This window comes from Empidonax traillii, unplaced genomic scaffold (assembly GCF_003031625.1).
Source record: "Empidonax traillii isolate 1590-97213 ecotype Southwest subspecies unplaced genomic scaffold, ASM303162v1 scaffold393:size534744, whole genome shotgun sequence".
NCBI classification, from domain to species: Eukaryota; Metazoa; Chordata; class Aves; order Passeriformes; family Tyrannidae; genus Empidonax; species Empidonax traillii.
The window spans coordinates 73,104-96,511 of NW_020955586.1; the positions used below are offsets into that span (position 1 = coordinate 73,104).

Genomic DNA, 23,408 nt, shown 5'->3' on the forward strand with positions numbered 1-23,408 from the left:
AAGGCTCCTTACTCTGTTCTTTATCTTAAGGAAACAAGAACGTGGCACATGTACATTTAAGGTTATGGGAAAAAGGTAGTGTTTAAAAATCGACTTGTGTGCTCTGGTTTATTTACACAGCCCTGCCGGGGAGGTCATGTACACGTTCCCTTGGACGTGAGCACGTGAAACACTCTGAAACGTGCCCTCACTGCCACAGAAAAATGTGTCATTCTCTCCCACTGTCTCATTTGTAATATTTGCTAAGTGTAACATGTCGTACGTACCTGGGTGGCTTCCCTGAGCCCGCACCAACTCAAAGACAGGGATAATGAATTGCAGATGTGGAGCAGGCTGTTTTCACTCATTAGCTTGATTTCTTAACCAACAGATTTAGCAAAGGATGTGTTTTCTATTGAAGACTCCAACACTGATGCTGTTAAATCCAAAGGGCTTGTTATCTGATTTCACGAAAAAGCATCTGGAAACATGTTTAACTTGTTGAAACATCTTTGTTCATTTGAATAAGTCAAATGGCTGCTTTTTTTGCTTTGAAGCAAAAAATAAAAGCCTGAAAAACAAACTAAGTGCTTTCCATCTGAGACCTCGCAGGAGACAGTTTGGCTATAGCCAATTTTTTTCCTCCCAAAAGGAATAAAGCACCTAAAACTACTCAGGGTTAAGACTGAAGAGAGCCCTTCCTGTTCTTCTCGTGGCAGTGTGTCAGTGATACCACAGAAAGGGAGGCTTGGCATGGATTCAGAAATGAGTAATAATGTCAAACACATATGATTGTTTTGCTACTTCCTCCAAGTGGTCGAGGGAAGGAAGTTATGCATATAATTTAGCTGGGCTTCAGGAAATAGTTTGATACAGCTCTCTGTGGAGAGCAGCTTTGCAAGCCTAATAACTAAAAGCAGAGGGCAATGCAGCAAAAGGTGGTTGGGAAGGGAAGCAGCATTTAAGAAATAGAAAGAAATTACTGCTAGAGAACTGCAAAAATCACTGCACATCCCTTTTGGCATTGATCTGTGGGAGAGGGAGGATGGGTGGAAGTGGAGTTGGTCTGATCCGTGGAGATCCCCTAACGCCTTGCTCAATGTGGAAGGAAATCTCAGTGCTGGAAAGGCTGTAGCACTACCTGGATAACAGGCAGAGGCAGAAAATGGGAGCTGCAACCTGATTTTCTTAAAGGTTTTTGTGCAGGAATAAGCTTTTTAAAGGAGGAGATGGCACTTGAAAGTTAAACTTAAAACAAACAAACAAACAAAACAATACCACCAAAATGAGAATCATAGAATCCTAGAATGGTTAGGGTTGGAAGGGACCTTTAAAGATTATCTCATTCCAACCCTCTGCCATGGGCAGGGACACCTTCTACAAGACCAAGGATGCACCAAGCCCCATCCAACATAACCTTGAACACTTCCAGGGGATGAGGCAGCCACAGCTTCTCTGGGCAACCTGTGCCAGAGCCTCACCACCCTCACAGTAAAGAATTTGTACCGAATACCTAATCTAAACCTTCAGTCAGTTTGAAGCCATTACCTTGTCCTGTCACTACCTGCCCTTTGAACCTGCAGCCTCTCTCCTACCCGCAGCAGCAGGGGCTGTTTCTCCTGGCATCTGCTGCCCTTCGAGCGCACAGAGTTAGCGACGCTCAGGGCTGCGGTAGCAGTCCTAGCTCAGCCCTCGTCACATGTGCTTTATGGCACAATCTTTAATTGCGTGATCAAATACTTCTCTCCCCTGACAGCACACATCTGGGCGGAGGGAAAGGCACTGTTCAGGGACCGAGGCGTCTCTCCGTCGTTTCTCTCCTTCTCGTTCCGTTAGCAGCGACGGCTGTTATTTATTACTCGCCGTCTAATGCCCTCGGTACATATGAAAGCATTTGTTTCCTTTACGGTCTTTTCAAGAGTCTTTGCTATCCACTGGGGTATTTGAGTGCCAGGCTGTTTTCTGTAACTGGAGACTGCTGATCTGTGCAGCGCAGCCCCAGGAGAAGGCGTGTGGAGAGGACAGTTTGGGGCAAGTCGGGAGCCCAGAGACAAGAGGCAGGAATTGACTGACCTTGTTTTTCTCTTCCCTCCCTTGCCGTGTCTGTCCCTCCCCGGCGCAGGCAGGAATGCGTAGCCACAGAAGAAAACCCTCAAGTGTTTTTCTGCTGCTGCGAGGGCAACTATTGCAATGAGAAATTTACCCACTTGCCTGAAGTCACCGGCCCAGAAGGTGAGTGACTGGGAGGAGGGGGAGTTGGGGTCTCTTCCTCTAGACCCAGTTTCTGGTGACTTTCATAAAAGCGTAGAATGTCCTGAGTTGGAAGGGACTCACAAGGATCATCGAGTCCAACTCCTGGCCGTGCATAGGGCACCCCCAAGAATCCCACCATGTGTGTGAGAGTATTGTCCAAATGCCACTTGAACTCTGTCAGGCGTGGGGCCGTGACCAGTGCCCTGGGAAGTCTATTCCAGTGCCCAACAAGCCTCTGGGTAAAGAACCTTTTCCTAATATTTGACCTAAACCTCCTCTGACTCAGCTCCAAGATAGAGTTGCTGGATGTTTTGGTTACAAAGCCCATAAATCCTTTTGCTACAGTTCTTTAGTGACAGTTTTTTAGGGTTGTTTCGCTCTGTGGGTAAAGCCTGTTGTACCAACACCTCAGATACCATCAAAAAGGATTAGGTTTTCTTTGTGGTGGACAGTTCACAGTGGGGTATTACAAAACAAAGTCCCGCACAAGGGGAAGAGGGCAGAGTGATTTATACAGCATGGAACTAGCCTCAAACTCTTAAAAGGTATTTGACACCTTCTTCATTAGTTTCCATAGGTCACAGGTCTCCAGATACCTTAAGATTTTGGGATTTTTGCATTTGATTTTATTTTGCCAGTCTGGGGATTGAAAGAGAGTGGGGGTGGGGGGTGTGAGCTTTCAGAGTCTGTGGATGTACATCAAGGAAGAAAAGTAATAGCAGTACCTTCTTCAGAGGCTGATAGAAAAATTATGATTCTTGTACACTTTCTAAAGTATCATTCAATAAAAACTATTAAAGCAGGTGAATCTTTTCTGTAGGATAGTTTCTCCTGCTATGAACTACCTGCATTTGCTGAGATGTTCCAATAGACTATTGCCAGATTTTCCTGGGCTTTCCTGTTAGGTTTTTAATTGTTTACATGGGTTTTATTATCTCCTGTTATTAATGCACCCCTAGCAACCTAGTAGCAAATATTCTTTCTCTCACAGTTTTTTGTTTAATTTGGCAAGTCTTGCTATTTTTTCCTTCCCTGTCTCCAACATAGCAACATGGCTCCATTTAGTATTCCCATTGTTTGTGTCTCAACTGCACTGATGTAATTTGGAACAAGAACTACTGTGGGAATAGTGCATTTGATTGTGGCTCTGGCAGCATTTTACTAAAAACTGACAACTTGTCAATCACTGTAAAAGGCAAAGCAAAGCTGCAAGGGATTTCGTGCTCTCTTAATACATTTGGAAGGGTTAAGAGCAGGAAATGTTCTGCTTTTATGTACACCAGCAAGAAATACCTATCTTAAATAAAGGTCAGATGGAGGCTCAGCTTGCAAAGGGTGGTTTGGCCCATTGTAACTCTGTTACTGACAGCTATGTGGAGAAGAGAAAACCATGGGGCCTTGTGAATACTGTTGGGTGTGATAGGACACGCCAGTAAGCATTGTCAGCTTTGGAGCAGAAGGATGGATGGGGTTTGGTTACATCTAGATGTGTAGCTGCCAGTGCTGTTGCTTGCCAGAAGGGTCCTTTTCCCTCATTTACGCTGCTCTTTTCTCACAGTCATCTACGAGCCACCACCACCAACGCCCTCCCTGCTCAATATCCTGGTGTATTCCTTGCTCCCCATCGCAGTCCTCTCCATGGCCATCCTCCTGGCATTCTGGATGTACCGGCACCGCAAGCCTCCCTACGGGCACGTCGACATTATTGAGGTGAGGGAGTCGCTCCCCTGTATTTGGGCATTACAAAAGGCACGGAGGCTGCTTAGAGTATATTCACACCTACTTTTGCTTGGCTCTTTTCTGGTGGCCTAACTTTTCTTCTCTGTTTCTTGAAGCTGGTGGTACAGTTGGCCTCTGTGGTAGTGTTAGACTGATGGGCTTCGATGGGGTTATCACCATGTCCGAGATTCCTGAAGGATGGAGTTACACAGCCCTGCTTGGTGGCCACCCTTCCTCCCAAACTCTCAGACTCGTTGCCTGATTTCAGCCAGCTTTGTAAAGGAGCAGAGATCAGAGAGGTGATAAAGTTCCTACCAGCTTTATGGGATGAGGGAAGATGCTTTCCCTGATGAGGCTCAGTTTCTACGAGCCCTCAGAGAATGCATGCAGGAGGTCGTCCTCATCATCCAAAGCCATCAGGAACTGGTCCTTGCTGGCTCTTCTGTCCCTTGAGCCTTCTGGTTTCTTCTGAAGGGTGGAGCTGCTACCTCTCCCTCCCTTCTCTGCCCATTACAGCCCATACTATGGGCTCAGCAGGTCAAGAGAGGGGATTCTCTCCCTCTGCTCCACTCTGGTGAGACCCCACCTCAACTATTGCATCCAGCTCTGGGGTCCTCAACACAGGAAGGGCATTGGCCTGTTGGAGTGAGTCTAGATGAGGGCCACCGAGTTGTTCAGAGGAATGCAGCACCTCTCCTGTGAGGAAAAGCTGAGGGAACTGGGATTGTTCAGCCTGGGAAAGAGAAGGCTTTGGGGTGACCAAAGTGCAGCCTTCCAGTACCTGAAGGAAACTTACAGGAAAGATGGAGCAAGACTGTTTACAAGAGCGTGAAGTGACAGGACAAGGGGGAATGGGTTCAAATTAAAAGAGAGTAGGTTTAGGTTCGATATTAGGTACAAATTCTTTACTATGAGGGTGGTGAGGCATCAGAACAGGTTGCCCAGGGAAACTGTGGATGCCCCATCCCTGGAAGTGTTCAAGACCAGGTTGGATGGGGCTCTGAACAACCTGGTCTAGTTGAAGGTTTCCCTGCCCACAGCAGGGGGGTTGGAATGAGATGAACTTAGAGGTGTCTTTCCAACCCAGACCATTCTATGATTCTATGATACTGTGAACCTTTCCCATCTGGAAGCAGATAGGACAGAGCTCCAACCTCGTGCATCCTGCAGGGTTCCACTGCTCTCCTGGGCAAATGTAGAGTTTGAACAGATACAATCTTTGTGATGCTGATAGACCTGTTTACTGCCCATTGCTGGGCTATGGGGAACATTCCTAATGCAGTGCAAAGCAGTGGGAAGTTTTAGGTGTAGTTGGCTGTTGGGTCACGAAGATCAAAAGGTTTCTTCTTTTGGTAGAAGGTAGACTTGAGGTCATCTGTGTTTTACAGCCCAAAATAGCTCTTGCTATTATATAGGAGTATTCAGGTTTTGCCAGAGCATGGCAGGCAGTAGCTCAACACACAAAGTGACATTTGGAGGTGTAGATGATATTATGTGTTCTATACCAATACCTTGCAGAGAAAGATAGGGAATTTCAGGCTGTTCTTGCCACAAACAGTGTATCTAAATAATTTGTATTAAATAAAATGTGGCTTCTTTGCACTTCTTTCTCCACGTGCAGTCGCTCCATTCCTCCCCTTGCTTCATTTTACACTCCACCTTCAGGTGGTGACAGTGTTTTTCTCTTTTGCAGGACCCTGGCCCACCACCCCCTTCTCCTCTGGTTGGCCTAAAGCCTCTGCAGCTCTTGGAGATCAAGGCAAGGGGGCGCTTTGGCTGCGTGTGGAAGGCTCAGCTGATGAATGACTACGTAGCAGTGAAAATCTTCCCTATTCAGGTGAGAAGGGCACTGCATTAGGTTCTCACTTGCCAGGCTTCCTCACCGGTGCTGAGACGCTCTAAGTGCCTATGGAGATTATGGTTTTTAAGACCATAACAAAGATGCATTTGGGCTCTTGTGCTGGGGGAAAAAGTTCAAGGACCCTTCCTTCCTACACTTCTCTCTGTGTTATCTCATTACCAAATGCTTCCTGTAGTAGTACTTGTTGCAACAAGGGCAAAAACAAGCGCATTCTGAAACCTGCAGGGTATTTTAATTTCGCAGCAAATGCCTGTGTTTAAGTCCAGGAAAGGCAGCGTGCAGCTGCGGTGCCCAGAGTGCACACAAAGGGCCAGAGCCCCGGCTTTGTGTGTCCTGCCTGGGTAGGTTGTAAATCTGAACCTGAACCTACCGAAGAGTTTACAGCTTCCAAAGTCAGAGCCCCGGCACTGTGAGAGCTAATTGCACTGCAGCATTTCTGTCAGCTCACATCTTCCGCTCAAGGAAGCCTTTGAACGCTCCTGACTTGATTCTCTAGGAATTACAAATGAAAAGAGTAAAGCAATCAAAAGTCAAATGATAGAAGAATGGCTAAAACATCTTTGTGCTCCTCCACTGTCTCCTTCTTCATTACTTTTTTCAGCCCGTATTTGTTGTCATAGTGTTGCTAAAGGAGATTTGCACATCTTCTGTCCAAGCCAGCTGTGACCTACTAGTAAATATTCAAAAGAGGCTAGATGAGATTTTGCAGTTGTAACAATTACAGCTACAAGGCAGATCTGGGTACTGTATGCACAGGCTTTATTCTTGTGAGCATCTTTAGGAAATCTTATTTCTCAGTGAGGTTGAGTTTGGATTCCTCCCCCCCTCCACACACATGGGCTTTAGGAATATCTGAGGATAATTTTGGAGAGGGGAGACTGAGAACAGCAACTTCCAGTCTTTTTCCAGCATCTACCCTTTAGGGAAACAGCCTCATTGTGAAGGGATACATCAGATCACTGGAGGATGATTTTAAGACTACTGTGAGCAGCTCTGACTGAACTGAAGGAGCTATTTGCTTTAAAGGGAAGCATGATCTTTGATGGTGCATTTCTCCCTGCTTTAGGATAAGCAATCTTGGCAGAGTGAGAGGGAGATTTTCAACACTCCTGGCATGAAGCATGAAAACCTTTTGCAATTTATCGCAGCAGAGAAAAGAGGGACAAACCTGGAAACAGAGCTCTGGCTGATCACAGCTTTCCACGACAAGGTAATTCATGATTGCACATACATTTGGTTATGAAACAGTAGGATTTGGTGTCTAATATTCACCCATAAGCTCCCCTGTAATCTATGCAGTCTGTTCCTGGTGGGCCATGACTGTGTGGTAGTGAAGTACTTTTGCTCCTCTCCTTCAAAGGCCCTTCCTTTATCTTTCAAGGCTTTCCTGCACAAACACAGGATTAATAAAGGTGGAACCTATGAAGAGAAAGAGGCACAAAAGGCCACAGCTCACGTATGTGGTAGTCACCACCTCTTAATGTGTGTAGAGGAGCATGTGGGAGCTGAGTGTCACAGACCACTGCAGACCCAACTTGCCCCTTGTAGATGGGGTCTGCGTTTGGCTTTGAGATTGGGTCCCATCTCCTGTTTCATGGACTGCTTTAGTTATGAAACATGACTAACACTTAAAATAAAACAAACATGTGCAAATCCGGGGTTGAGCCAGCAGCGTTATCCCTCTGTTAAATCCAAAGTCTAGTGAGTCAGTCATTGCCACAACCAGCTGATACCATGCATGATCTTCTTGCGTGGAAGGCTTTCCCCTTTTTAAGGTTAGATGAATTGCTCTGGTTTAAGATGACTTCTTCCCTCCCTTTCCCTGGCAAATAAGCAGACATCAGGAGGTCTGTGCTGTCAAGGGCTGAAAACTGATGAACACTCCCGATTTTTATTTCTCCTTCTTTTACTTCCACCAGTGATTTTTTCACCCCCGTTAAATCAAGGTTCAAATTTCTTGAGCACTCTCCAAACCATTCTCTGAACTGGTGATTTGGCACATCTGTCACATAGAGGGATCTGGGATTAAGAACTGACAATGTCCCGTTCCGCAGGGCTCTCTGACGGATTACCTGAAGGGCAACATTATCAGCTGGAATGAGCTCTGCCATGTTGCGGAAACAATGGCCCGTGGCTTGTCCTACCTTCATGAAGACGTCCCTTGGTGCAAAGGTGAAGGACACAAACCTGCTATAGCACACAGGTACGGCCTCTCTCATTGACACTGCTCAGGTGGTGCGTGCAAGTGTTCGCGGCGCCTCTGAAATGATGCTGTTGAATGGAGGAGGAGGTTGTGCCTTTAGGAATTAAATGCCTTTTAGCCCAACAAATCCTAAGCTAAGACAAGAGGTTTTTTTTTGACCACATATGAAATGGTGAAGAGCAAGTAAGTGTCATGTCCATGAAATAGTATGGTTAGTAGTAGCTGATGGCAAATGTCCGAAGGGTTGGTGCTTCCCTCTTCCATCAACTCCTCTCTTGACATGGAGTAGGAAGGGAACACTGGTTGCTGCAGAACTGCTCTTTGAAAGGACTTTGCTTGATAATATCTCAAATTATAGTCTGTATTCCTCTGGCTGTACCAGGAGTTGGACCCAATTTTTCCCTGGTTTAGACTGATAATTCCACCATGTGTCTTCCCACAGAGATTTTGATGACTAGGTAAGAAATGGAGAAACTGGAAAAGGAGAAAATTGTCACTATTTATTTTTCACTGTAGTTTTATAGGGCCCAAATAATACCAGGGTGATTATGAGAGACATCAGAGCAGGCACCGCTCTGCCTCTGAGACCTCCTGGCACACCCTTCAACCTACCTGGGTGGCAGCACTGTGGGGGACAGTGGGAATCCAGAAAGCAGTGGGTTAAAACATTCCCATTGCATTGGCCCTTCTCTGTAGTCCCACATTGCTTGCCCTGGACTAAAGCATCTCTCCTGAGTGGTTTGCTGGTGGCAGAGCAGGGTGGGGGCGATTTCCAGAAGGGATTTACGCGGGCTACAGGCCATAATCCATGGCCATACTCCCCCACCACCCACCGCATTTCGTCCAGGAGGGACTTAAACCCCACGTCCAGCTGCAGCAATTTGTACCCGACCTAGAGGGACTGGCTTTATGTACAGCAAGATAATCTCTGTTCCTGCAAGGGTGTCCCTGCCCCCAAAACTCCCCACTTCCCCAAACCTGAAGGTTTTGGAGAGGCTGGGGGCTGTTGAAAGAGCCTGCAGCTGCCTTTGTGCTGCTCCTGGAGCTGACCCCTGTGTCCCTGACATTTGTCCCTGTGGAATAAAGGCAGTGGTTTATAGATGAAAATTCCTGAGGGTGGGGAACAGAGGAAGGCTGTAGAAAGGCTTTAAAGCAACAGATCGTGCTCATTAGTGTCCCCGTCCATTTAGCAAATGACAAAAGCTGGAGAATGCAGCATTTGTGTGAATTTAGCACATACCTACAGAAGAGGGATTTCAGGACACAGGGGATTTCCCTTGGATTACCCCACTCCTTTTAATTTTGTTTTTAAAAGAAAACACTAAATGCATTTTAAATCTGGGGAGGGGGGTGGACGGGGTATTTTTGAAAAGCTTCCCACGGAGATGCTGGGATTGCCAGGTGGAACTCCCCAGTCCCTGCTGGGCAGGGGTTCAGCCAACTCCTCACTGGCCCTCGGCACTATAAGGAGGATTAAGGTTATGGAATCACTTGTTGGTGCGAAAGTGCCCCCACGTGGAAGCTGAAAATAAAATCTCCAGTGTCTAAATCGAGATAATGCACCCGTTACTCATAATCTGCTTGCTCTGTGTTGCCTGGTTTGAAGTGTTATACGGAAAAAAATATTTTCTTCTTTTCTTGCCACTTTCCTTTATCAGTGACTATTTTAGGATGGTCTAATGCATGTGATGTTAGTGGGAATTCTGCTTGGCATAGCTTGGATCAGGTCCTTCTCCCTGGCCTGGATATGTTTGCACTGCAGCTAACACTCGCCAGTTCAAGGTGGTTTGTGGAAGGAAGGAAGGAAGGAAAGCATGGAAAAATAGGTGGATGGAAATGTATAGAATGTATGGGAATAGGTTGGGGGGAATGGTCATGAAAAGGGAAATCCCTTCATCAGGTATCAAGATGTAGGGGTTAACTGTTGCATGCCCAAAGGGCAGTGAGGGTGAGCACCAGCAACACATGCCCATACAATAATACTGATTTACATCTCACATCACAGCAGAAGTGTATTGTTCAAGTAGACTGTCTGGTAATTTCTGTGTGGGCCTCATTGAGCCACTGTTTTGCAAAAATCTCGTGCACAATCTGTACAATCCTGAAGGCATAATCCCCTAATGCTGAGCGAGCAAAGGAGTTTATCCATGTTATTAGATGATGGCTGTTTTCTAAGCCTGTAGGGAAACTGCTACAGCATGGAAGCAGGCAGCCTCTAAGATGACAGGTATTAGGCAAATACTGTGTTTTTCTGTTTAACAGATGGGTACCAATGTTTTGGGGGCTCTGCAAAGCCATACTGTGTCCCCAGAGGTGATGGAGGCTCTTTTCTGCTGGGGTTCACTGGCTGTATGATGCTCTCCAACTTCACACCCACTTCCCCCATCTTAATCCTCAAGCCAGAAATGCCCATCACGCTGTGTTTAGCTTAGAAGGGATAAATCCTCTCTTCTGATTTTTTAAGGTCAGAATCAGGGGCTGGGTGGCACAGGATGATTTTTGCTCACGGTGCTTTGAGCTGATGCTCTGGCATCTGAGGCTGCAGAGAGCAGCCCTTCTCTATGGTCCAGCAGTTTCTCTCTTCACAAAGAATTTTGACAGGTCTCTCTAGTGTGGAACAATTGTATCTGCCCTCATTAATTATTTTGTGCAGGTCCGCAATGTCCTGCAATCAGCAGGGTCACCGAGTGAATTGATGATAGGGAAATTATAATGCTGAGCATACAGGACAATTGCCATCTGCTGTCTAAGGTCTGTAATTTAATTAGATTGCCAAACATTCCTTTTCAGATGAAAATGCAGGAAGCCCAGGGAACAGGGCTTGAGTGGTTAGGCATCTCAGTGTGATCTTCCTCCACCCCCCACCCTTTCCAGCCCCTGCAGATTTACCTGAGCTGCCCTGAAATGATGCCACTGCAGCACAGGACTGACACAAACATACCCTTCAAGAACAGACACACCATCTCTGCTGCAATTGCTCAACACTTGCCTGTCAGCTGCCCAGTCCAATCCTGACAGTGTGTCTGAGTGTGGGCTCACCCCCTTCTCTGCTTGCTTCCCTGAGTTCTCCAGGGAATTTCGATCCAACAATTAAAACATAAGGCTAATAGATGACTATGGCCAAAGTCTTTTGAAACATGTAGTCAGGGTGGAGAGAGCCCTACCAGCAGATACTGATTTCCAGAAAGATCTAATTTTGTAGATAGGAGCGAACATCCTCAGTAGGATCAAGAGTAATGTACTCCCTTAACCTGTCTTGTTCTTATTGTTGGGAATGGGAAGTGCCCGAATTTGGGGGTCCAGAGCTGGTGCTTGGAGCAAGAAATGGTGCCTTATATATTACTTGCTTTAATTAAAATAGCCCCTTCAGATTAGATTTCATTTTGAGATGAATTCAGTGGGGAGTTCATCTGACTCTGTGCTGGACAGCTGAGGGCTGCTTGGTTGTGTTTTCGTGACAAGGGCAGAGAGAGGCAGCCAAGTTGGTCAGCACTGACCATGCTGGGAAGCTGGGGAAGAAAGGAAGGAAGGAAGGAAGGAGTTGATTTACTGAGAGCTGCTAAACCTGTCAACACACAACGTGTTGTGTTGCACTGTGATTTAGATGTGTGCCATAGTAAAACCTTCCCCAACTTACTTCTTGGCTTGTCCACAGGGACTTCAAGAGTAAAAATGTCTTGCTGAAGAATGACTTGACGGCAGTGCTAGCTGATTTTGGACTAGCTGTACGGTTTGAACCTGGAAAACCTCCAGGGGACACTCATGGACAGGTAATCATTATCTTTAACGTTTTAAAAAGTTAGGCTTGCCACAGCTCCTTGGGAGTCGGGGTGGTAGTTCATCTAGATGCACTTATTCTCTTTGAGATATGTATTTTTCCATAAGAGCTTGTGCTCAGACATAAATTCCAGGAACTGCTTTAATATTGGTGAGTGGGGAGAGTGTTCAAACCCTCCTGACCACTGTGCAGGTGAGGACCCCCAGCCCTGGGGACAGATGGCTTCCTCCTTCAGACACAGGGCCAGTTGATTCTTTATGGTTTCAGTAATAAATATTCACAGAATCATAGAATCAGAGATTATCATGTGTTGGAAGAGACCTCAAGAATAATCTGATCCAACCTTTCTTGGCAAAAGCACAGTCTAGGCAAGATGGCCCAGCACCCTGTCCAGCTGACTCTTCGAACTGTCCAGTGTTGGGGAATCCACCACTTTCCTGGGGATATTATTCCAATGGCTGATTGTTCTCATTGTGAAAAACTTACCTTTTGTGTTCAATCAGAATCTCCCAGGAGTAACTTGTTCCCATTGCCCTTCATCTCCATTTGACTCCTTGGAAAAAGAGTGTCTCCATCTTCTTTGCAATCACCCTTTAAATACTGGAACACTGTGACAAGGTCTCCCCTCAGCCTTCTTTTCTCAAGGCTGAATAAACCAGTTCTCTCAATATCAATACTCCTAAAATTATTAGTTTGATTTTAAGAATTCAGTCAGGATGGCTGTTTGGGTGACCACTGGCACAGCTGGCTGTGCACTCTGTAAACAATTGACTACATTTTTATGGGTTTTTAATTTTCTGCCTTTGCATTGCAGCAAGTGGCCCCTCATTCTCCTCTTGTGCTGGGACACAAGAAGTCCATCATCCTGTCCTTGTGTCTCTGGGGTTTTCTGAATTCCCAGCTTCAGGGTAGTCTCCCTTTTTTACCTTTATCTCAGAAGGAGTGAACACTCTCTTCTGGGTTAGCCTTCTCCAGTTTTCCTCATTTTTGTCATATTTTTTTTTTTTTTACTATTTTTGTATTTTGCACACCTTTCCACATCCTGGCTTCCCCCTGTCCTCATTGCCTCAGGTAACAGCAAGAACAGATTAGAATTTCTTTAAAGGAAAATATTAAAGGTGTTTTAATTCCCACATTAAAAAGGGGTTTCTCTCTTGCTGTCCTCTCCATTCTCCCAAATAATAGGCTGAAGTAAACACACAAGGGAGGCACTCTAATGAGGACTGAATCTCCCTCAAAACAAGAAGAGATGTTTTCCAAACCATGGTAAACCGGAGCGGGGTAGACTTTGCAGGGTTCATGTTTTACTATTTCTGTGGATGTAGGAGACTTATTTTATTCAGGCCTGTCAAACCAACACCTTTTCCTACCATTTCAGGATATATCAATTTTTCTCTTCTCTGCTTTTTTTATATACATTTATCTTTTTTTTTTTCCTTTGAGTGAAAGAGGATTGAACATTCAACAACCAGGATAACCAAGCCTGACTTGACCTCAGGTGTTTTGTGTGTCTCCAAAGACAGCATTTTCTCATGCAGTGTGTGATGCTGGAGCAACAAGCAGGGGAATGCAAGGAGGGCAGGATTTCATCCATACTCACCCTGCCACACTGCGTTTAAATTGGACCTGCAGTGTGCACTGAATGAATATCACACACATAGCCAGGCACTTTGGCTTTTCCCTTCATGTAGCTTATCTGGACTCGAGTGATCTTAATGAGAATCGGTGTCAGAAGAAGCAGCTCCCTTTTGCTTGTGTTTCAAGTGAGGTGCACCTTTAGCAGCAGTGGCCCTAAGGCCAATGAAAGCAGCTGTCACTCATCTCCAGCCAGAGGAGGCTGAGGAGCCCAACTGGAATGTAACTTGAGCTGTGTTTTTTCTCTGCAGGTGGGAACAAGGAGGTATATGGCTCCCGAAGTGTTAGAGGGAGCAATCAACTTCCAGCGAGACGCGTTCCTGAGGATAGACATGTATGCAATGGGACTGGTGTTGTGGGAGCTAGTCTCCAGATGTAGAGCAGTTGATGGTAAGAATAAAAGATCCTCTCTACCCTGGGGAGGGCTCAGTTTTGGTGTGGTTTGGTGGCCCAGAGAGTTGACCTGTCTCTGCTTAAAAAAAAATAATAATCCATGGCATATTTTTCCTTAAGCAGCTAACCTGTTTTTTTTAACATAAGCTGTCACTCTCTGTAGATAATAACCTTTGTAGTGTTCAAGTCTCAAAGGAGACTTTTCTATGTTGGTTAGATTGCAAAGTTGCTGAGAACTCAGAAGGAGAAAGAGTAGGGGATTCCTCCGGGATGGATGTCCTTTAGTCCTGAGCTTGCTCTGTGCTGCTCTCCGTGGCACTCTGCATTCCTGCCTGTGACCAAGGCAGGCTCTGAGCTCTAGAGAAGAGCCACTCAGCCACCTTAGCTATCACCTTGCTTATGCAGGTCAGTGTGGTAGCCTGAATGGAAAATACCTTAGTGAAATAGCAGGAACATGGGGCTGGAAGGATCTTCCTGGGTCAACAAGCCCATTTCCCTGCTGTCATAAGTCGTTAGGTATCAATCTTTGACTTTTGCTGATGAAGTGGGCTGAATTGTTGTTTTATCTACAGCTTTATCTACAGCTCTATCTCACTTTCTCCTGAAGGATCTAAAAGAATGAACTTCATGGTGTCTCCTTTCTCAGGCTTTTTGTTCTAAAACGATGTGGGAAAGTGTGGCATCTTTTCTGTCCAAATAGCACATCTTCCCTTTGAAGGCTCCCTCACCATGTGCAGGACCTTCCCCTTGGACAGGGAAGCAATCATATCATTGTAGTAGCTCCAAGGCTGCTTCCTCCAACCTTTTTCTTCTTGTATAGATATGAGTGCTCTGAACTGAAGTTCATAAAACAACAGCACCTCACCTGGACTTCAAATGTTTTTGTTAGCATTACAGTAGGACTGAGGAGCTTGATTATAAACAGGATGTCTGCATAGGTGTGTGGTAAGAGAAGGTCTGTTCTTCTAAATTTTATGATCTAACCAGATAAAATCCTAGAGGAGCAGGAACTGAGGAGCACAGTAGGGTGAAACAGTGGTACTCAGGTCATTCATGTAGGCTTAGCCCTTCTCTGTTGAGGTGCTCCAAATATCCACTTGGATTTTTTTTCTGCTCCCTTTGTGATCTCCTTTCCACTCTTCTTAGGCAGCAGCTGACCAAGGTACTCCATGTGCCACACACAGCACCATTAAATCAGAGGGAAAACGTCCTCATGCACTTCTAGCTCAGAAGTGATGTTGTGTAAACAGCAGATTTTCCTTGGAGATCACCAGTGCAGCTCTCCATAGCTTGGATTTCTCTTGGAAGAAGAGGAGAGGAAAGTCATAAGAATTATTGAACCATCTGTTGGAGCGAGTGTTTCGGTTTGGTTTAGTGACTGGCATTAAGTCAACAAGAAAAATGGTAAAGCCAGTTTAATGATTTCATTTTTTAGAGTACCTAAACATCATGTTGCTGGTGTCAGAGTTCATGACCAGATGAGGTGGTCAGCTCTTTTATTTTAGTCTGGAAAGACCCTCTTGAAATATCTCTGCTCTTCCAAGTGATCGCTGTTTGCTGCTGAGAAACTGTCAGTGATATCGTGGAGCACCCTGAGAAAGCCCATCAGTTAAGATGGGCTGCTGTTTTTTAGAGAGCATCTACACATTGCCAAAAGCCAAATGATGTTTCAATAAGCCGAAGTTATTGCTACCACGCAGCATCTGCACTGATACTCATAGCAGTTGTCTCATTCCCGTGGCCCAGGGCAGTTCACAGCCATAACTGGTCTAACTAAAGCATTCAGAAATCATTTTACACTTAGGAGCTGGTACTTGGGACGAGTGCGTCTGGCTCCAGCATGTCAGGGCTGACTCAAACCTACGAACGAGCCAGATCACAAAGCAAGAAACTCTAAGTGTTGTATATAGTTGACCTCACTAGTCAGTGCTAAAATGAAACTGTTCTCACGCTGAAACCTTTCTCTAAGTTATTGTGTGTCGAATTGCTATGCTAAAATGTGGGGAGGACGGGCTGATTTGCTCTTTCTATTAAAATAAATCAAAGACTACCAGGCCAGCTTCCTCAAGGAGAGTGGTGGGATCAGGAGGCCCAGCTGAGGGTTCAGATTCGTAGCTCAGTGAGGTGGAAAATGTGTGTCCAGACAAGCAGCAGGGACAGCAAAGATCATTGTGCAGGAGGAATTTAAATCACATTTGTCTGCAGTGACATGTGAACGTCAGGCTTTGTTGCAGTGGGTTGAGGTTGCTCTGGAGCCACTGCTCACTCAGGCATGGGGAGGACGTGGCTCTGCAGAGGACATTTCTATGCTAACCTGATTCTCTGTGTGCACCTTAGGTCCAGTGGATGAATACATGCTGCCTTTTGAAGAAGAAATAGGTCAGCACCCATCCCTTGAGGACCTCCAGGAAGTGGTGGTTCACAAGAAGATGCGCCCTGTGTTCAAGGATCACTGGCTAAAACATCCCGTACGTCCCTCCTGGTTAACAGTGGAAAATACTTTCCTGTGTGATGGGAATGAGCGATGTGGTTACACATTCCCAGTGCTAGAGAGAATCAGTGCTGGGGAATGAGGGGTTGCTCAACACCTTTGTGCTCCCCTTTCTGTTTGTCCCTTGTATTTAGAGAGTAAACCAGCTGATTAATCAGTGCTGAATGTGGAATGTGTGGTGGTTTAGTAGGACTCCTTTAATATGGTGAGAGAATGGAAAATAAAGTCCTTTCATTATGAAAAAGAAAATGATCCATATCATTGGAGACATGTTCCTCACAAGCTAGGTAGCATGCAAGGCGTGGAACAGCTTTTTGAGGAAAAAATTAATTAGACGTGAAGGCAAGCAGACAGTGAAGCAAAATGCAGCACGGGTTTCCCAGAGGTAGATCATTTCAGGCTCGTGTTTCTAATAAAAGAGCTGCTTTTTCTCATGTTGGGAAACTGAGCAGATGATGATGTCTCTCAGGGCTTCAGTAAGAAGCCAAATGCCTCTATTTTGACCAAACTGCTATGGATTTGGCTAGACTTAGGTGTACCAACTCACTGCCTACAAGTCAGGGAGAGCTGCGGGCTGTAGAAAAAGATTAGTGATCCTCTTTAAATGAGGGTTCAAATAAGAGCTGTGCTATCCCAGCACTGTTGAATTCGGTTATTTTGGGGATATGGAGAGAAGTGATTGCAAACAAAGAAGTGGTTTCATAGTAACTGACACAGAGCTGCCAGCTTTCACAGTTGTATCAAGGGAATCATAATTCTTGTTGTCTTGTCTTTTAAAGCTCTGACTGCTGAATCTTGGGATTTATTTTGATATTAAAAAAGTACTTTAGGGGCTGCATGCAACCGAGCCTTACAGCCTTAGAAAGCAGAAGCGTAAATGTGAAAACAACATATTTAGTGTAATTGTTAAAGCTTATCCTATGGTAACTGGCACATCATGGAGGGGTTTTCTTCACAGAGTTAGGCTGTGCCAAATGGACCTCACCATCCCCTTCAAGGGCAGTCCTGGGAGCAGACGATGTTGCTGAAGGTGTTTTCTCCCCGTTTTGCCTGCAGGGCTTGGCGCAGCTCTGCGTGACCATCGAAGAGTGCTGGGACCACGACGCAGAGGCTCGGCTCTCGGCGGGCTGTGTCGAGGAGCGCATTGCGCAGATCCGCAAATCCGTAAACGGCACTACCTCGGACTGCCTCGTCTCCATCGTGACGTCCGTCACCAACGTGGACTTGCCACCCAAAGAGTCTAGTATCTGAGTCCTGGGTCCTGGTTCACTTTTGTCTTTCCAGACTCAGCGGATTTGAAAAAAAACAAAAAACAAAAAACCAAACAAAACAAACAAAAAAAAACAAACCAACAAAAAACAAGGAAAACGTTTGAAAAAAAATACGAAAAAAAACAAAACACAAAAATCCAACAAACCCATGAATGCAGCTGCTATTTTATCTTGACTTTTTATTATTATTGTTATTATTATTATTATTATTTTTTTGGATTGGATCAATTTTACCAGCACATTGCTCTACTGTATTAAAAAATGGACATTTCAGCAAGCATTCAGGTGCCGACTAATGAATGCAGAAAAGGTGCAGGTACCTCAGAACTTCAACAAACTCACTTCAGTTGTTTTTATTTTATTCAGTTTTCTGGGTTTCTCTTTATCAGTCTGTCTTCTGAGCGGAGCATCTGTGACATAAAGCTTATGTGACATAAAGGAAAACCACCTACCATCTTCAAAAACGCAATGCTGCAAACTGTGGAGGAAACTTAAGACTGTTATATAAAGAACACACCTTCCTCAAAAGGATTTTTCCCCATTTTGTTTTGGTTTTGGGTTCGGTTCCTTTTTTATTTTTATTTTTTTTGGAAGTGAGCTTCAAAAAAAAACAGCAGATGTGTCTTTACGGATCTAACGGGTGTCATTGTAACATGGAAAAAAAAGTAACTGGGCGGAGAATGTTGATTCTTGATGGTAGAATTGAAGGGGGGAGCGTAGAATAGGGGTGGGGAGAGTGACGTTGGACTTGGCAGCATTTGGGGAAACATCATTTGCTATGGAGCTACTTCTCAGGTAACCATTAGAGGAGGGGAAGGACATTTCTGGGCAGAGTATTAACGGCTGCAGAGTATGGAGAAAGCAGAGTTAAAGAGACAGTGGTTGGAAGCAAGGCGCTAGGTCTTTCTTCCTCCAGAATCTCGGGTAGTAAAAGAACAAAGCAGAACTCTAATTACCTTTTATTTTTTAACTCCAGGTAGCAGTGGGAAGGATGCTTTTAAGCAGTGTAATCAGGAGAGGTGGGAAAGCGTGCTTTCAGAAGCACTTTGGTAAAATACTGGAAGATGGGAAAATTCTTGCATCTCGTTTTAAGTGTGAGTCAGTTGAGAAAATTTGGCCTTGGATTGATTATCTGTCAGCCCAAGTTATCAGTGCAGAAAGCGGAAAGAGGAAAAGGGTGAAAACTGAGTTTATAATTTTTTTTCTTTATGAATTTGGGGTTAGGGGAGTGAAAATACCTGAAGAATGTTGAGAACTGTATGGGCTGCCCAGCTGAGCAGCAGCAGTGATTCCCACAGCATCCCTCTGACTGGATTCTTTGACACTGCTTTCTCCTTACTCTGTGATGAAACTTTTTTGTCTTAAAGTGGTGCATATTCTAAAATACCGTTACTCTTATTATGCCATAAACTCGCTCTAGTCAGTGAATGTTCCTAATGCTGCTGATTCAACTATGAAATATTTTTTTAATTTGCAAAACATGCAATGTTTAAAAAAAAAAAAAACTTTGAAAAAAAAAAAAGCAAACACAAAACATACACACACACATTACGTGGCTTCCGAGGTTTAAACTGAAAAAAATTTAAAACTTCATGACCACAGACCACCTCAAACCAGAAATACCTCAGAATTTTCTACTTGTATGAGTTTTATTATATATTTTGTTAGTTGTGTTGTCTTGTAGTAAGTATATTTTAATGTAAGTTGGCTTTTATGACAAGGGAGTTTTAAAAAAAGAAAAAAAAGAAAAAAAGTTCCAAAATCTTTTAGGAAGTGCTACCATTTTTTTGTTGTTCTGTTTAATAAAGCACCATTGTAAATAACTGTATACAGTTGTAGAATAACTGCCTATATAAGGTACCTGGGCATTATTCACTCTTATTTGTGAAGGCTGTTTCCATTCTGTGTTTTTTGGTTTTTGGTTGTTTTTTTGGTGGTTTTTTTTTTTTTTTTTTTTTTTTTTTTTTGAAAGGACAGTAAATCATTTTTTTTTTTTTTTTTTTTTTTTTTTTTTTTTTTTTTTTTTTTTTTTTTTTTTTTTTTTTTTTATTTTGAATATAACATGAATTCTGTGTCTTGCTAGACTGACAAAGTTATGTCCATTGGATGGCCAGATCTTCTAAATTTTCCTTTGTGTTAAGCCAAAATGCAGTCCTAAACTAATCACCCTGTAACGTAAATGTTAAAAGTCTGTATTATATAAATGAATTGGACTTCTTGCCACTGCCAAATTATCAGTGTGCACCCTTGCACAGATATAATTTATTAAGCAAACAAAACCGCTAATTGGAGAAAATATAAAGAAAATTGAAATATATTTCTTGAAAAGTATAGCTTTAAAACCTAGAGGTCACAAATGAGGACATGGTCCTTTATCTTGAAGAGACATTAAGAGAATTGCCTTAATTTGTCTATCTGAATAAAGTCTTAACCTATTCTTTCAAGTTACTGAATGTATATTGCATATTAGTATGTACACACATGTAACTGTGTTTCCGTGTGTAGGTTTGAAAGTTTATGTTTCTTGATGTTGAGAAAACCTTGACAAAACCAGACAGAACGATACCATTTCAACCCAGCTGATGTCCCCAGTGGGGGTTGGCATCTTTGGGCCTGATGCTGCAACACACCTACGCTTGGCATTAAGGGTGTAGGTAGCTCTTCTGGTGTCATGACATTAGGCACTCACTTGATGTTAAGCGTGGTTGTAAATGTTTGCAGGATCAGTATTTTTCATGTTTAATACATTTCTGCACTGAGATTTATATAATAATGTGACTATGTTTTAGAAGTGAAGTGATGTAAGGGTTGGGGTGGAGCGTAGAGCAGTTAAGGTTGAGTGAATACTTGTTTCGAGGTGGGCTTGCTCCCGTTTCCCCGGGGAATGGGAGCCAGTTCATATTGCTGCAGAAAGAAAAAAAGCTGTACTGTCTTTTAACTGTTAATAACTGTTTGCTCTTCTGGATTTTTTCCTTCAGCATTACGTATAATAGTTAAAACAGGCTTATTACAGCAGTTGCTTTTTTATCCTGATTTCTTTAAGAAGCTTTAAAGTATTTATTGAAAGTGCCATATGATTTTTAATAGCCTATTAGACAGTGTCTGAAATCTTCTCTTCTGAGAAAGCATAAACAAAAATTCTCACATGTAGCTTACCTTACTGCGGGGAACTGCACGACCATACAAACCTTGACCGAATGTTGATTGTAAAGTATTACATCTTCCTGGTGTAATGGTTCCTTATAGATCATCTTGTCAGCAATATTCAGAAACTGACTTTAAAAAGAATTTCCACATTGCGTGTGTGCTGATTTACAAGTTTTATATGTATGTAGGTACGTATGTCTTGCTGTTGCAGCAGAGAAGGAAATCCTGAACTTTCGCTTATTTCCAAATTTGCATGAGTTTGGCTAAAGCTTTTTTTTTTTTTAAATTGGTATTTATTTTATTAATGAAGACAAGCTCCTTTTAACTTATTGGTCTTTCAGCAGCTGAGCTGTCAAGTAAGTAGTTCCCTCACCACTAAACTAGTTTTTGAACTTTCATTGACAACATGAGTTTGTTTTTGTTTGGTGCTGCAGAGGCTTTTTCCAAGTCAGGAATTGGGCACATCCATAGGTGTAGTTGTCATAAGCAACTCTTAACGCTCCCTTGAGTAGGATGGGGACAACACTTCTTCTGTTACTTCCCAAGCACTAAATTTCACTTCCCATTTAGTCTTAGAGGAAGTAACACTTAAAAAACTTGTATGCAGAATTTTATTGGTGACCTCCCTTATGGCAGTTTTGAAGTGAATATTAACATTGAATACCCTGAGTAAAAATTCTCCTTGAATTTAAGAGCCACAATTCCCCATCCCTCCAGTGTAATTCCCTTTTATGAATTTATTTCACTGGCTGTGCTGGTTTCCTAGGTGGAGAAAGTTTGAGTTCACATTTTTAAACTGGAAATACCACAGGAGCTAAAATTGGGGGGTTTTTTTGGGATGATAGAGCTGTGACTTGCTAATGAAATTGCATTAGTACATCAAGGCTGGAAATTATATGTGGCTTACATTAAAATATAGATGCATATTATAAGAGATGGCTATAAACCAGCGTAACCATCAGTTAAGTAGTACTAAGCTTACCCATTATGATTAAGGATTTTAGCTGGTCCTGATAATTAAGAAATTTCTATTTAAGACGAGAAACCCATTTTTTATTCTGCTTCATTCTTCAGCTGAAATTCTCTTACAGAATATCCATTGCTAGATAGTTACACCTATGGAAGTGCCAAGATCTTTGTGTACATTTGTTTCGAAGAGAAGGTCCGTGAGTGCCTCCCTGTGATTCCACTGTATTTTCCTTGGGTCTCCTGACTCCCTGCTGTTCTCCCTTGAAGTCACTGGTTTCAGTGGAAGCAGATATTTCCACAGGTTGGCTGGGTCAGGCCTCGCCATTAGGAATCCTGATCCCCCTTAATATCACAGCATGGAAAACAGAGAACACGCGTTTTGTTCCTCTTGTGCTGCTTTCTAGTCAGACTGTAAGAGCTTGCCCTGTTTTGTTGGGGAAAGGTCTGGTTTCACTTGGTATGGAAGGAACTTGTATTGCAGAGGAAGGTGCTGGTTAATAAGGTGTGACAGTGCTGTTGTTGCAGTCCTCTTCAAGCCACACTCCGCTTGAGAAGTTGCTAAGCAGGAAGTGTCCCACAAACTTTTATCACTTTTACATACAGGATATTGTTTGGTAACATTGTAAATAAAATAGACTATATAATAGAGGAAAATAAGGACATTTTGACTTTTTTACTTTTGGAAAAATATATATATATATATTTTAGTTACATATACAAAACAAAAATTCTACATTGTGTGAGAATTCTTTTATACCACAAATTATTTTTGTAATGTCTAGTATGTTTCTGCAGGGAAAAGGGAGAAAGGTCTGTGTACGCACAGCAAATAAATAAAGAAAAGTATATATGATGTTTAAATTAAGTGTGCACTACATCAAAGTCTAGAGGATAGAACAAGTGTAGCCTGAAAACAGTTTGAGGAGCAAGTTTGGATGTACTTGGACATGCTTTGAGGATGGCACTGAGTATATGTTTAGGTTATCTTGCGTGTCACATCCCTTCTGCTAAAGATGCTTATTGCTTTTCTACGGCCATCTTCGGTTAAACCAGGAAGAGTTTTTTCATGTATTCATGCGAGTATCCATGTGTGAGCAGTGTGTCTTTTGGCATATGCTGGGGTGCTGCAGTGAGTTGTGAAGTCAGGGTGTTAAGAGTTTACCAAGGCCAAATAGCCGGGCTGATCTCGCTTGCTGCCGTATCCGTTTATAGCAGCTGCGTTGGCTGCATTGACAATATGATCTGTAAGGAGCTGTTGCCAGTAGAGTCCTGATAAAACCAGTTCTTAGAAATTCCTTCTCTCTGAAATGACACGACTAATCAGGCTTCACCAGAACACACAGATAATGTGCTCTGTGTTCCCAACATCAAATTTAACAGTCTGCGTCGGAGGCGCTGAAGAAAAGGAGCACTGTCACATCCAAAGTTCTTCCTAGAGAAAGAGCTTTTCAAATCTGTGTAACCAAACCAAGGTATTCTAAAAGTATTAAAGCAAGAAAAACCTTGAAATGTGGGAGGTTTTTAACTTATATTTCCATCAGACCTAAAATTCACTCCAGTCTTTTTAGTTCTCTTAACCTTGACAGCACGGTGTCACTGGGTAAGAGTTACTGAAGAGAGCTTTAAACCAAACAATGGCTCTGCCTTGGAGCTGGTTTGACAGTGTGCCTTTTGAAATCAGTGCTTACACCCCTTCAAGCAGGCTTCTA

The 23,408-nt window shown here is 43.5% G+C and overlaps 1 protein-coding gene across 2 annotated transcripts in view; it reads left to right on the forward strand.

The window, feature by feature from the left end:
- Nucleotides 1-23,408, forward strand: part of LOC114062268 (activin receptor type-2B) — a 71,827-nt gene that overhangs the window by 40,184 nt on the left and 8,235 nt on the right. The window contains exons 3-11 of one of the 2 annotated variants that reach the window (XM_027893526.1): nucleotides 2,102-2,211; nucleotides 3,791-3,942; nucleotides 5,645-5,788; nucleotides 6,879-7,022; nucleotides 7,867-8,015; nucleotides 11,671-11,785; nucleotides 13,680-13,818; nucleotides 16,159-16,289; nucleotides 17,369-17,563. In XM_027893526.1, coding sequence (XP_027749327.1) covers nucleotides 2,102-2,211; nucleotides 3,791-3,942; nucleotides 5,645-5,788; nucleotides 6,879-7,022; nucleotides 7,867-8,015; nucleotides 11,671-11,785; nucleotides 13,680-13,818; nucleotides 16,159-16,289; nucleotides 17,369-17,563 — 1,279 coding nt within the window. Of the gene's footprint in view, nucleotides 1-2,101; nucleotides 2,212-3,790; nucleotides 3,943-5,644; nucleotides 5,789-6,878; nucleotides 7,023-7,866; nucleotides 8,016-11,670; nucleotides 11,786-13,679; nucleotides 13,819-16,158; nucleotides 16,290-17,368; nucleotides 19,126-23,408 lie in introns of those variants that run through there. The other variant, XM_027893525.1, reaches the window with a different exon arrangement.